This window comes from Limanda limanda, chromosome 9, assembly GCF_963576545.1.
Source record: "Limanda limanda chromosome 9, fLimLim1.1, whole genome shotgun sequence".
NCBI lineage: Eukaryota > Metazoa > Chordata > Actinopteri > Pleuronectiformes > Pleuronectidae > Limanda > Limanda limanda.
The window spans coordinates 8564683-8578009 of record NC_083644.1 but is presented as its reverse complement, the minus strand read 5'-3'; the positions used below and the strand labels follow the sequence as shown (position 1 = coordinate 8578009).

Here is a 13327-nt window from a genome sequence, read left to right as displayed (position 1 = left end):
AGTAGCACGTGTTGCTTTCTCATGTGGAATGCACACGTGGTTTTTGCGCAACTGCCTCAGCCGAAAAACTCAGCATCAGCTCAGATTACACATGTTGTCGTGGCCGAGTGGTTAAGGCGATGGACTAGAAATCCATTGGGGTCTCCCCGCGCAGGTTCGAATCCTGCCGACAACGGTTCAACGTTTTCTTAGCTGTCACAGGAGTCGTTAAAGCATAAATCACACATGACAGGCCGCGGTGAAAGGTTGTTAGGCCTCTCACAGAAATGAAAGCACTGCAGATGGCACCACCGACCCTGCAGCTACACAAACACTCTGAGCCTTTAAATATAGCACAGAAACAGTATGATGAAAAAATACGCGGTAGAAGTATATACAAAACAATTTGAAATGAAATTATTTATATTAACAAGTACCACTTTTAACTTGGAACTCTCTTTAGCATGCTTATCAGGATGGTTTCTGATTTATGTAATAAAGAATAATAACCTTGGCCTAGCAGTGTTAAAAATATGTCCTGCCTCTCAGCGACTATAAAACACTTTGTTGGTTATTAAGCAGGTATAAGCAAAAACTGCTACTACTTTTTCTTTTTTCATTAAGATTGTGTTAACATTCTTTAACACAACTGCTCACTCCTTGTGTCTTGTTGATGGTGACAATGTGCTGTGCATATTAGTTCCAATATACAATATGGCCTTATTCCTTTTCAAAGATATTTTCGTCTGTTTTCTTACCTAAAACTCTGACGTCATATTTGACCTCCTTTTCCCCGGCGATGCTCGTGGCCACGCACACGTAGCGGCCCGAGTTCGAGACGGTGGCAGAGAGGATTTCTAATTTCTTCCCCTGCTCGAGCACCCGGACGCTTTCACCATCGTGCACAGGAACTCCGTCCTTCAGCCAGGTGAGGGAGGGCGGAGGGTGACCCCCGGCCTCACAGTCCAGAATCAGAGACTTGCTGAGGATCACTGTCTTCTCCGTGGGCCCGTCACCTCCACCTGCTATGGTAGGAGGCACTGGGGGGGGGACAGAACAAAAGGAGAGTTCATGCATTGCAGACTTTTAGGCTTGACTTATATCTAATTTGCATCTCATACTTCAACAGCCAACAACATGTGTAATTGCTTTATACTTCAAATCCATTTTTGTGGTCCTCACGGATCAATTATTTTTTCTATTAACACGTTTGCCAAATATCCGCAGCTGTTTGAAATTATTCTCGACTGCTGCAAATGTCTCCATGTATCGCGAGTGAAAGGAAATACCTTAAAGCTGCTTTATACAATAATAGGCTGCAGAGCTCAACAACGCACACGAGACAAGAGGAGCCTGAGGTTCTTAGAGGTTGACAATCTGATTCAACTCTTCATTCAACTCTTCATACCTATTCCATATATATTTCTCTATTCCATATATATTTCTCTATTCCATATATATGTCTTACTGTACATATCTTATTTATTTACACATTCCACTTTAAATATGCACAATACTCTGCACTTTTACTGCCTTTTTTGCACTTCTGGTTAGATCCTAAACTGCACTTCATTGTATAAGTACAAGTTGTACTGTGCAATGACAATAAAGTTGAATCTAATCTAAAATACCTGATTCATTTTCTCAGGCCCCTGTTCGAAAATAGCGTGTAGATAGACCCTGCAACTACAGGGTCTATATAAAGGATCTATCTAGATAAATGTAACACCTGTGACATTTCTGCAGAGCTGTAAGCATCAGTATAGAAGTTATTGGGTCGGAGTAAATGAAGATGGATTAATGAAAGATATCACATGTGCTATCATGCAGTTGTAGCTCACAACCTCAAGTAATCCATAGCAAAACATGTGAACATCACACGTGGCAAATGTTATGCTAATAAAGTGAAGCAGTGCAAAGTCAAAGACCTTTTAGTGAAGATATGTTGAGGTGTAATCTCCACACTGGCCATTATGGAAAAAAAAGCGGACATGCATTGCACTGTAAATGAAAATGTGAGTAGATATCAGATGTCAGGTTCTTACAGTAAACATCCAGCTCATAGCTCTTCTCAGCACTCCCAGCCACACTGGTCACCTTGCAGGTGTACAGACCAGCGTCGGACGCCTGTGCTCGGGGGATCTTCAGGTAGTGGCCTCGCTCTACGTACTGAGCTTGGCGGTTGGACATGATGGCGTCTCCGTTTCGGTACCAGGTGATGACAGGGAGGGGCACGCCGCGGGCTTCACACTCCAGCGTCACCACCATGGCCAGCAGGGCGGTGACGTCTGTGGTTGAGTTACCTCCTTTGATGGTGGGGGGCACTGGAACAATCGTATGATAACATCTGTATTTGTATTTGGTCATGTGAACATATTTGTACTGATATACAACTCTGAGAAAAGGCTTTGCACCCAGCACCTGGCTGTTCTTACCATAGACACTGAGGTTGAAGTCCCTGGACTGTTTCCCGGCCGTATTCGTGACACTACACTGGTACCGGGCCTGGTCCCCGAGACGGGCACTTTTTATCCTCAGAACCTGACCTCTGTTGGTGACCTCCAGATTCGGATCCCCAAGAAACACCAGTCTGGTGAGAATTTAAAAAAGAAATGAGAAGGACAGGGATGGTCGAAGAGGGAATTGTTAACCCAGCCGTTCCATCTTATGTGATTATTCTTTCATTTTAGCTGGCACTTACTTCCTGTCCTTGTACCACTGGATTGTGGGTAAGGGCACTCCCTGCACCTTGCACTCAAGACTGATCTCCTGTTTGAGAATGGCTGACACATCTCCAGGAGAACCTGACCCGGCAATGGTCGGTGGGACTGTGGCAAGAAGGGACAGAATCATTCCATAGTCGAAAATGCGTCAGAAAAATGTATATCCTTTTCTTATAATCATCAAGTACTTTTCAGTCAAAGACCTTCTTCAAGGATCTGTTCTTGTGTATTAAAATGGTTTAAACCTTTAACACAGTGTTAATTCAGTTCAGTTGAGTCCACAGTTCTGCACAGAGCACTTTCTCTGTAATTCTTGGCGATTCCTCACCCAGTACATCCAGGAAGAAGTCTTTCTCTTTGCTGCCAGCGATATTGATGGCTGTACAGCTGTAGCCGCCTGCGTCCCCTGTGGCTGCATTCAGTAGTCTCAGGGTTTTCCCCATATCAAGAAGCTGGATGGAGCTACTAGCCCGCACCTGTCAATCAACGTGAATAAATGAAATCAAATATACATCAGCAAAAATCAACATAAGTTAAACTATAGGAAATGCAAAGAGGATGAAAGGATCTGACTTAATTCAGACTCAATTGGAAAACAACAGCTGTTTGGGAATCGTTGGAGAAGTGGAGAAGACATGGAACGTTTTCAGCTGCTGCCCAGAGCCAGAAACATTTAAGGAACAGAGAATCCTGATTCAAATTACTGGTAATTAGCAGAATAAAGTAAGCGCTCCGATTTTTCCCATCTGTGCCTCGCAGGGAAAAATTTACAAGGCGGCCAAGGGAGCAGAGAGCAGCCAAGTAAGTGGGATGTTACAGTCTCCCTCCTCTCATATCAATTCATCATAATTATTTGGTCATAACGGTTTTTGAGGATGTTGCCACCGAGGCCGGCCTTGAAACTCACAAAGGATCCACGGCGGTTTCTGGTCTGTTCTGTTGGACGACGTTCACTCATGAGAACTTTCACTAATAAATGAAAAGGAAAGGTCACGATGATCTCTCATTGCTTTCATCCCTGTAGATGACTCACAGAACTAGACCACAGCGTAAGTAGGTTATGCAGAGGCAGCTTGTTACTTAATCTTTCTGACTTTGTCTCTGATGTGCGGGTTTTTAGAGTTGTAAAGATCAAGGAGAATTTCGCTTTGATTATGTGCGTAATGATTTTAAAACATTACACAGAACTTTTTTACCTTAAAACAGCAGCTTCATAATTAGTTTGATGACACAATGACTTGGAACAGTGAGAATGGAACTGTTTTCATTTGCACTCCCCACCCTGAAACTCAGTTCCTGCTCTATGTAACTTTGGTGAGTGGCCACCATCCCCTGTAAGAAGTTTGGACTGATAGTCACAGCTTCAATCGTCAGAATCTGACCCAGCCGGTTCAAGTGTAAAAGTTAAAAAGAAGTCAATGAAAAACTTAATTTTTACCAATATTAGGCAGGAATCTATTAAAATAAGAAGAATTCTAAACAGAGTTTGATTTCTTTGATACAGTTGCAGCTCTTCTGGTAAAGGAAGCCACGGATGATGGGTAATATCATCTGTTAATTTTTCTGTTAGTTCAGTGAGTTGCACAACATAGTCAGAGATAGATTTTCTCTACAAGAAAACCACTTGAACGCTTGGAGCCGATTATTCGCCTCGTGGCTGCAGAGGGCGCCGTTCTCCAGTAAAATGTACATAGTGTTGCTTTAACTGGATTTTAACCAAAATAAAACTTAGCGTGTTCAGAGGGGTTTCACCTACAATAGTCCCATCCTTGTACCAGGTGACCACAGGGGTCGGACTTCCTCTGACGTCGCACAACAAGCTGGTCGGCTGGTTCAGGACCACCGACATGTTGCCCGGCGTTTCATTTTCAAAAAAATCCGGGGGCACTGTGGAGGTTTCAGAGGTGATCGTTACATATAACAGTTCATTAGAGGAACACCGGAGTTTTTGATGAATGACTCGACGAGCAGCTCAATCACCGTTGACTTTGAGCTGGTATTTCCTCTCGGTGGATCCAGCATCGTTGACAGCAGCACAGACGTACTCGCCGTTGTCCAGCGGTGACACAGAGGATATGATCAGCAGAGTGCCGTCCTCCAGGATGGACACGCCGGGCTCGTTACCAGTCAGGTCCTGGCCGTTACGCAACCAGCGAATTACCGGCTTGGGAAGACCTGCAGGATAACAGAAAGCAGGGGGAATAGAATAGCAAACATCAAGCATTAGCTGTGGAGAAAAAATGTTTTTTTTGTGTATTTAAAGCAGAACTTATAAACCACAAATGTTACTTTTAATAAAAATGGGACTGTCTACATGGGATAAGGAAATTGTGTAGAATTTCTTCTTCTTCATCATATGGAAGAACAAGATAACTTTACCTTTTGCAGGACAAGGGAAGGCGATTCGCTGGTTTGCCACTCTCTCCTGCAGGGGACTATTGAAGGGCGGCTCCAGTACCTCGACCACAGGTGGCACTGAAAGCACAAACAATCACTGAGTACTGGTGTGGTGCTGTGCCAATCTTCATTCAAAAAACTACAACTGTACTGCACATATTGTACTGTACTGTACATGTGGTTGAATGCCTCCGTCAACCAGTGCAGTTTCAGTTCTCAGTTTTCCCTAGATACGTAAGAGGCCACCATGACCTTAACCTTTGACCACTAAAATCTAATCAGTTCCTTATTGAGTCCAAGTAAACATTTGTACCAAATCTGACACTGAAACCAACCTTGCACGAGAAGCTGAACTCGAGCTTGGTCTCTGCCTGCGGAGTTGGTGGCTGTGCACGTGTACGTTCCTTCATCATCCAGTCCCACATGTCTCAGTGCCAGGCTGCCATCATGGGACACTGGATAACCTTGACCGCCCTTAGTCCAGGTCAGAGTGGGCTCCGGGACTCCTCTCACCACACAGGGCAGCTCCACAGGGTGAGCCAGCTGGACCTTTATTACCCTCGGGCCGGCCTGTATGCTAGGGGGCACTGCAGAACAGAGGACAAGGTTCAATAGCTTTTAGCACCTTACCTGTCATCTATCACACAGGAACTTAGGTATTTAATATCTATAGTGTGTGGTAAACCATGAATGCAACTTTCAATAAGCTGATCATATATTTTATAATGTAGTTTGAATGATATATCTATATATAAATATATTATTTGCTGAGACACACCGGAGTTCCAACACTCACACTTCTGACCACTGATCCATCATCATATTGTTATGAAATGCCTCCATGACCCCGTTAAGACCTTCTATCAACATCCAACCTGAGTGATCCATCATTAGCATACAGCTCTAAGTTCAGGTGTGACCACACTTACATCCATCTTGAGATCCGATCACTCACACCACAATAGGAGGAGGTGTGGCCACATTCTTTTCTCTGTGTGAACACAAATGTGTCCTCGGCCACATATGATGTCTTCTGGTCCAGTTTCACAATAAATCTTTAAGCTTCTCAGTGAGCATATGATGTTTTATGGCTGGAATATAAACACTGATCCCCACATAATGACTACTTTTTCTAATTGGATAAAATCTTTCTTTCTCTCTCTCTCGCTTGTGCTGGGAAGGAGGTGGTCATAGGAGAAACAGTCAGGGCTCTTTTTAATGCCGGTTGTGAACAGACGAACCAAAAGCTGTCAACTTGTGATCACATCTCTCAGGAAGGACGTTAATACCAGATCTAATGAACGTACCCAAAACACTCAGTGCAACGGATTGTGTGAGGTTTCCAGCGATGTTGGAGGCAACACACACATAGAGTCCACTGTCTGACACCCTGCTCTCCAAGATCTTCATAGAACCTGAGGGAAGCTGAGTGTGCCTAGGAAAGCACACACACACACACACACACACACACACACACACACAAGCACACACACACACACACAGAGAAAACAAACTGTAAAGTGATGTTTTATGGGAGCAGTAGTTCTTGCAAAGCAGGCTAAAGAAAAATAAGCACACACACAATGAGTTATTCAGTTGTGACTGTAAAATAATACTCTGTATAATAATTCTGTCTAATCTGCCATCAACCACAATTACAGCTGCTGTGGCGACCGCACAGTAGGTGCAGCAGATCACAGAGAGGAGTACGATTACCCAGTCATCTTATAAAAACCACAAACCATGGCCCGAGGTTATGAACAGTCGACAGACACAGAGCACAGCAATCAAAACAGCATGGAGGTTTTTTGAGTGTCTTTAAAATATGAATGTAACTGTGTTCTCCAGCAAGAGGTTTTTCCGCTGTGGTGGGGCTCAGCTTGAATTAAGGTGGCGGAACAATATCCGATTTAATAAAGTGAAAATGTAATCAGCAATCTCATGAATACACAAGGAGTTGTGAGCATTGTGTGTGGCCATGTTGTGTGTGTTAACCTGGGAGAGAAAGGGGAGATGAGCTGCCTCTCCTTGGCCCAGCTGATGGTGGGAGGCGGGACGCTGTGGACCTCACATGGCAAAACAACATCTTCACCCTCGATCACCGACATCCTCACCGGCTCTGCTGAGAATCCCGCACCATCCACGTTGGTCCTGGGACGGACTGAGGGTGGGCAGACAAACACAGAAACCATTATTCCAACTTATAGACAAACCATTATACGTGAATATTTAGTATCAAGGTCGAGAGTTGACGGCAGAAAGAATGAGAGAGAGATTTTTATTTTATTATCTGGAAAAAAAGGGTGAAACCGATTCAGAGTATTAGGGGTGTGATTATTTTGAAACTGTTTTAGTCCAATTACGCGAGTGATGATTCCTCGACTTATTTCAATTAGCTCTAGGTGAACAATAAAATTAGCCTTAGATGCTAGTCATGATGATCATTGTCAAAATGTCACAGGATGAATTAACTAATGATTTGTTAACATGACATTCTACATATAACTCATTATCCCCATCAAGGCTGGTGTGTTTTTCTTCCCATATCTTTGTTTGTTTGTCAATTATGCAAAAAACTGCCAAACCGTGTTCCATGAAATGTTGAGGGGAGCTTGGGGCTCCATTACATTTAGCAGTAGATCAGATCCGGACATGTTTTCACTTTCGTTAACATAGCGAGATCGGGCGTTAGCTTTGGCGGAGCTACGCGGCCACGGAGCGATCTTCTTGTTTATTTTCCGTGCAGCCTGGCGACGGACTCACCGTAGACAGTGAGCTGGACCTTCCTGGAGGCGGAGCCGGCTGCGTTGGTGCCTGTGCAGATGAACTCTCCGGTCTCGTTTCCAGAAGGGGAAGCGATGAGAAGGCTGCCGTCAGAATCCAGGGAGAAGGCCGGACCACCCAAGTACAGCAGCTTCCCACCCTACAAAACAAATCACAGCCGGGAAAGGGCAGAGGCCAGAGTTTATTTCATTAACTCGGCTTTGTTAACATTTGACACGGCGACCGACACTGACTTGAGACCAGAAAGGCTGTTTGGTTTGTGTTTGAATTAATCATTTGATTCTCTTCCCTGCTGGGAATGAAACGCTAATGTTTATACAATCATATTAAGCAAAACAATCATCAGGATCAGGAATGTGTCATATTTGGATTTCCCTTTTGTATCAGACAGGATTTACCGCATTTGACTGGATCGATGTTACAGAGAACAGCAAAGGAATCGGAGGTAATTTCATTTTTGAGCATCTGGTGCATAACTCAGCAGAGTCTAGTTTCATACGTCCCTGCAGCACTGGGCACTTTAACAGCAACGCTTTTACAACTGGTGTAAAAGATCAGCCCACATACAAACTAAAAGAGAACAAAACCGATACACAAGTCAAGGCTGAGCTCACTGTTCAAACCAACGGATGCAGGTAGGACTGATTTCATGGTGCGGTGCAGACACACATTTTGACAATATTCCATAACAAATCAATGGAGTGAGCATTGCTTGACAAATATAGAGTTACCCTGATTACTGATTACTGACAGGAACGTTTACTGGTTTTCTTGAGAATAACCCTTCTCATCGGCCTGTATACGTGGAGAGTTAAGGGCAATACAGACCTTGGCCCAGGTGATTTCTGGGTTGGGTACTCCACCGGCACGGCAGGGCAGAGAGATGGGATTCCCCTCAATCGTGCTGAACACTTGAGGGCCATGTTGAATGGTAGGAATCACTGGAAACACAAGACAAAATACTGTCAGACACATTTTTTGTGCATCAAGTATTTTTAGAATCTAGTAGATTGCATTCCTTGTATGTACTGTGTATTACGTTATCTCTGTTTACAGAACCACGTGTCTTAGAACATCTGGAGAAAGCCTACGTGAACTCCTAGAACTGATATGTTCCCAAACTATCAGTCCTGATTTTGTTTTGCTTTAGTCCTGGGAGTCTGAACAAAAGATCAGCTCCTGGAGCATCAGCTTGGAAATGGAAAATATGTTTTATCTATACAACAAAGTCACTTTCTAATATGTGCTATTTACAGTGTAACATACATTATATGCATATGTCGTACACATTTCACACTGGCCCATTCAGTTCAGATATTTCTATCATATCCTCAGGGCTAGAGGTGTTACATGTGCTGGTGGGACACGTACAATGCAGCTTTCAAAGTAAGACTAAGCAACTCCATGTGCTTGTGGTTAGTTATGTCATTGTGTACACACCATATACGTTGACAGTGGTGGTTTCGTTGGCAGCTCCAACGACGTTCTCTGCCAAGCAGGTGTAGTCACCGGCATCGTCCAGCCGGATCCTCTCAATATGCAGACTGCCGTCCCTCCTCACCGTCACATACTGGTCTGATGTTACCTGACAAATCACACATTCAATAAATCGGTTTGAGTTGACACACGGTAAAAACGAGTCATGCAAAATGAGCGTCTTCTGTGTGTCCTCACCAGGCCGTAGTTGTGTAGCCACTGCCTCTCAGGGAGCGGGTTGCCAGCCAGTAGCACACAGGGCAGAGTCAGCGGCTGGTCCTCGATCACACTGAGCACAGCCGGACTCAACGCGATGACAGGCAGGACTACAGACATCATGAAAGTAATTTGTGTCAGAGAATAACAAGGAGACTGTGCTCAAGAAAATGAGGCTAAAATCAGGTAGATTCATATTAGCAGGATTGACGGTACATATGCAAAGAAACCATATTGATTAACACAACCCAATCCGATTTCATATCTGAGACACAATAATAGACTTAAGCCTGAAGGTGTTTTCCACTGTGTTAAATCAAAGGATGTGTTTAAATGTTAGTGTGAGTATTGTATAATGAATAGGGAATGTTTGGTTGCTATAAACACAGTGCAGCTTCCACAGTACACACTTTCCATAGCTGATAAAAGAATCACATACATAAACACACACTCTTCATGGTATTCAAGATTCATATAGAAACAAATGCATCACTTTTTTAAGTGACGCTGCAAAAAAAGGGTGTAAAGTAAGTAATAAATAAAGAATAAGCAATAACACAGTCAGTAATAGTAATAATACGATAAATGAAGTAATAATAAGATACAAAATATTTACAAAATACTGGAACAAGACAAAAATATGAATACCTAGTATATGGGAGCAGCGATGGTTAAATTCTTATTGCACACATTTACGATTTAGGGATAAAGCTTGGGGATAAAGCAACACAAGTGCTCTCTCTCACACACACACACACACACACACACACACACACACACACACACACACACACACACACACACACACACACACACACACTAAACAAATGCTACTGATACGCTAGTTTCCCTGCTCTCTACTTCCTTTCCCGTCCAAAAGAAACTACTGTATACGTCCCTCTGCACTGGGTGTGTGTGTCAGCAGGGAAATGGGGCAGTGGGGCAGTAATACATGTGTGTCATCTGGGTGGGTCTGTGCTTTCTGACCTCTGGCCCACATATAAGTGCTCGGTTTGTTTCCACTGTAGAGCGACAGTGAAACAGAAACAGTGGTTTAACAAGGCACATGTGTTCAAACACACCCACTGGAAGGTGCTAATGAAATCACACTCATGTGTTGAGGCCGAAACCAAACCAAACACACACTCAAAGACTTACAGAAAGATGTTTCAGAAAACAGAGCTGATACGAAAACGTAAAATTATCTTAGACAATGTAAAGACTTGGAAAAATGCAGGTTTTGCAAAAAGGAATGGACCATGTGTGAGTGTGTGTATGTATTTTGTTGCCCTGGGGCTTTCTATGAAGTACAAGAACATTTCACAGGGGGACTGGGGTTTCCTGAACAGTTGCTAGATTCTTCAACACAACTGTATTCCCTCACTTAATTTACAGCAGACAAACAATTGCCATTTCCCCTTGATGATTGGCAGCAATAACACCATTATTGAGATATTAATCCAATTATGACTGAAAAGGACGCAGCAATGAAAAACAGCATTTTGATTACCTTAACCCCAAAAAGCATCCGTGTTAACATAGTCACTAAATCAATCAAACTCAAATCAATCTCATTAAGAGCCTACATGTGAAGACAAACCTTTAATTATCTGCCACTTTTAGATTAGCACAAAGCTTCTAGTCTTGGAGATAAAGAAAGATCAACATCCCATCAGAAAAAACAACATTTGAAATAAAGCAACACTCTTACCAAGTCCAGTCACAGTGACACTGGCCTCAGCCTGGATCCGGCCAAAGTGGTTTTGAGCCTCACAGATATAAACCGTCTCATCCTCCACCCACAGGCCTGATGGTCAGAGGGATGTTGAGGTGTAAACAAAGAGTATCTACTTGTTTAATGTACATGAATGTACATATAATTGATAAACTCACTGGTGATATGTAGGCCTCCCCTGCTCTGTGTGACGGTGCCATGTGTGCGGGACACGTTGAGAAGGGGCCGTCTGTCCTCTCTGCGCCAGGTGACCTGTGGCTCGGGGTAACCTTGGACGTGGCACAGCAGCGTCACGCTGGAGCCGATGTCTGACGCCACATCTGACGGCTCTCGGGTGAACTTGGGAGCGGCTGGAACGGTCAAAGTTAAAGATTACAAAAGGTCAAAAGGTTTAGGGGACACTCGTCCATCTGCAATAGATCCCACGGACCATCAAGCTGTCCGTCACGTTGGCTCGGACTTGTTTTTAGATTCCAAAAGTCTATATTTGTACAAAAGCTGAAAAATGGGAACACTGAATTTGCACCAGATTTATCAGCCTCTGGAAACGAATTGTTGGCTGTTTTTGAATTGTGTGCTTGTGCAAAAATCCACCTCCCACTGTGAACCATGCATGGGTACAGACACACCCATGTGTTGGTATGCTTAGTTATAAACCAGACATGTTGTTTGCTTGGTTTGTCAAAGGCATCATTCACTCACAGCTCCAAAGCAGCCTGCGTGTCAGTATACATCACAGATTAGTCAGAGCCATGACAGCAAGTTTAAGGCTCCAATTAAAGTGTTTGCTTTTATCCCTCAAATCTAGACCTGCTTGTCTAACTAGCTGGGTTAATTGTGCTTTATTGTCCAGATCGGAAACATTTAGTCACAGTAGACATGGACCGAAATAATCCAGTTTGGGATCCTGTCGAGATGGGAGTTTCAACACTGGGAAACAAGCAAAGACTCTGTCGTGCTTTTACGAGATGAACTAAACTAGCTGCCGCTCTCACCTCCAACATCCACAGAGATCAGTCCTGATGAGGTGCCGGCAGCATTGACGGCCACACAGCTGTAGTCTCCAGCATCGACCTTCTGGGTCTCCTTGATGGTCAGCGTCCCTCCGAGTGTGTCCACGTCCAAGAGAGAGGATGAATGCAGTTGGACATCACCTAAAAATTCAAATAAAATACAGCAATCGAGTTTGATCAGCTGTTAAGGATAGTTATTTGGGCAGTGTGAGCAAGTTGAGGATAAGGCTAAAAACTACTCAAGATAAATGATTCTGTGACTTTTTATTAATGTTTCATGGTTTGTGTGGTTTGTGTCTATCTCCAGGACATTTACCTTTGTACCACAGGATCTCAGGCTGAGGGACTCCAGACGCTGAACAGGCCATAACCATGGTTTCTCCGATGCCAATAAGAATCTCACTCAACGCCACAGTCACCACAGGAGGTTCTATGGAGAGAGAATTGTTGCAGAACAGATCACAATCACAAACAGAGGCAGCAAATGAGAGGTAGTGATACTAGTGTGCATGTCTGAGTGTGTATGTGAGGGAACTGTTGTGTGTGATCGAGTGATTTTCTTGAATTGTACAATTTTTTAGATAATCATGTTCGGTGTCAGCCGTTCAGTCCATGTTTGTATTTGTGCATATGTATCTTTATTTTTCACTTGAGTGTTAGCACTGCTCCACTCACCAATGTAAGTTAGGATGGAGGTCATTGTGTCCGTCCCCGCCAGGTTGCTCGCCAAACATCCGTACACGCCTCCATCCTTCTTCTCCATGTTTCTCACAACCAGTGTGCCATCAGGCGTCAACCTGTGTCTGTGCGTGGAAATTGGAGGAATTTCAGTACATTTGGTTATTTAGTTCTTATCCATGGCTGTTACATAAAAAACAGCAGCACATTTAGCATCAATTTAAAACTTTATGTTATAGTACCTTCAAACAAATCAATTGCAGTTCAAAGTGCTGTAGAAGCGATTGACATCATATTTAAAAATAAGAATTAATAAGTTATTGGGT

General features: G+C 43.5%; 1 protein-coding gene and 1 non-coding gene across 2 annotated transcripts in view; one reads left to right on the top strand and one right to left on the bottom strand.

Annotated features, from left to right (window-relative positions):
- hmcn1 (hemicentin 1) overlaps nt 1-13327 on the bottom strand; it is a 79233-nt gene that overhangs the window by 33725 nt on the left and 32181 nt on the right. The window contains exons 13-32 of the mRNA XM_061077931.1: nt 12999-13126; nt 12640-12753; nt 12306-12464; nt 11469-11660; nt 11287-11382; nt 9558-9685; nt 9324-9468; nt 8712-8824; nt 7863-8022; nt 7095-7260; nt 6407-6534; nt 5435-5686; nt 5082-5177; nt 4683-4877; nt 4459-4589; nt 3031-3178; nt 2681-2807; nt 2415-2569; nt 2025-2303; nt 738-1019 (exon numbers count right to left, since the gene is read on the bottom strand). Of these exons, the coding sequence (XP_060933914.1) occupies nt 738-1019; nt 2025-2303; nt 2415-2569; nt 2681-2807; nt 3031-3178; nt 4459-4589; nt 4683-4877; nt 5082-5177; nt 5435-5686; nt 6407-6534; nt 7095-7260; nt 7863-8022; nt 8712-8824; nt 9324-9468; nt 9558-9685; nt 11287-11382; nt 11469-11660; nt 12306-12464; nt 12640-12753; nt 12999-13126 (3194 nt within the window). The remainder of the gene's footprint in view (nt 1-737; nt 1020-2024; nt 2304-2414; nt 2570-2680; nt 2808-3030; nt 3179-4458; nt 4590-4682; nt 4878-5081; nt 5178-5434; nt 5687-6406; nt 6535-7094; nt 7261-7862; nt 8023-8711; nt 8825-9323; nt 9469-9557; nt 9686-11286; nt 11383-11468; nt 11661-12305; nt 12465-12639; nt 12754-12998; nt 13127-13327) is intronic.
- On the top strand, nt 94-175 carry trnas-aga (transfer RNA serine (anticodon AGA)). Its single transcript has one exon. It is a non-coding gene; the product is annotated as a tRNA-Ser (tRNA).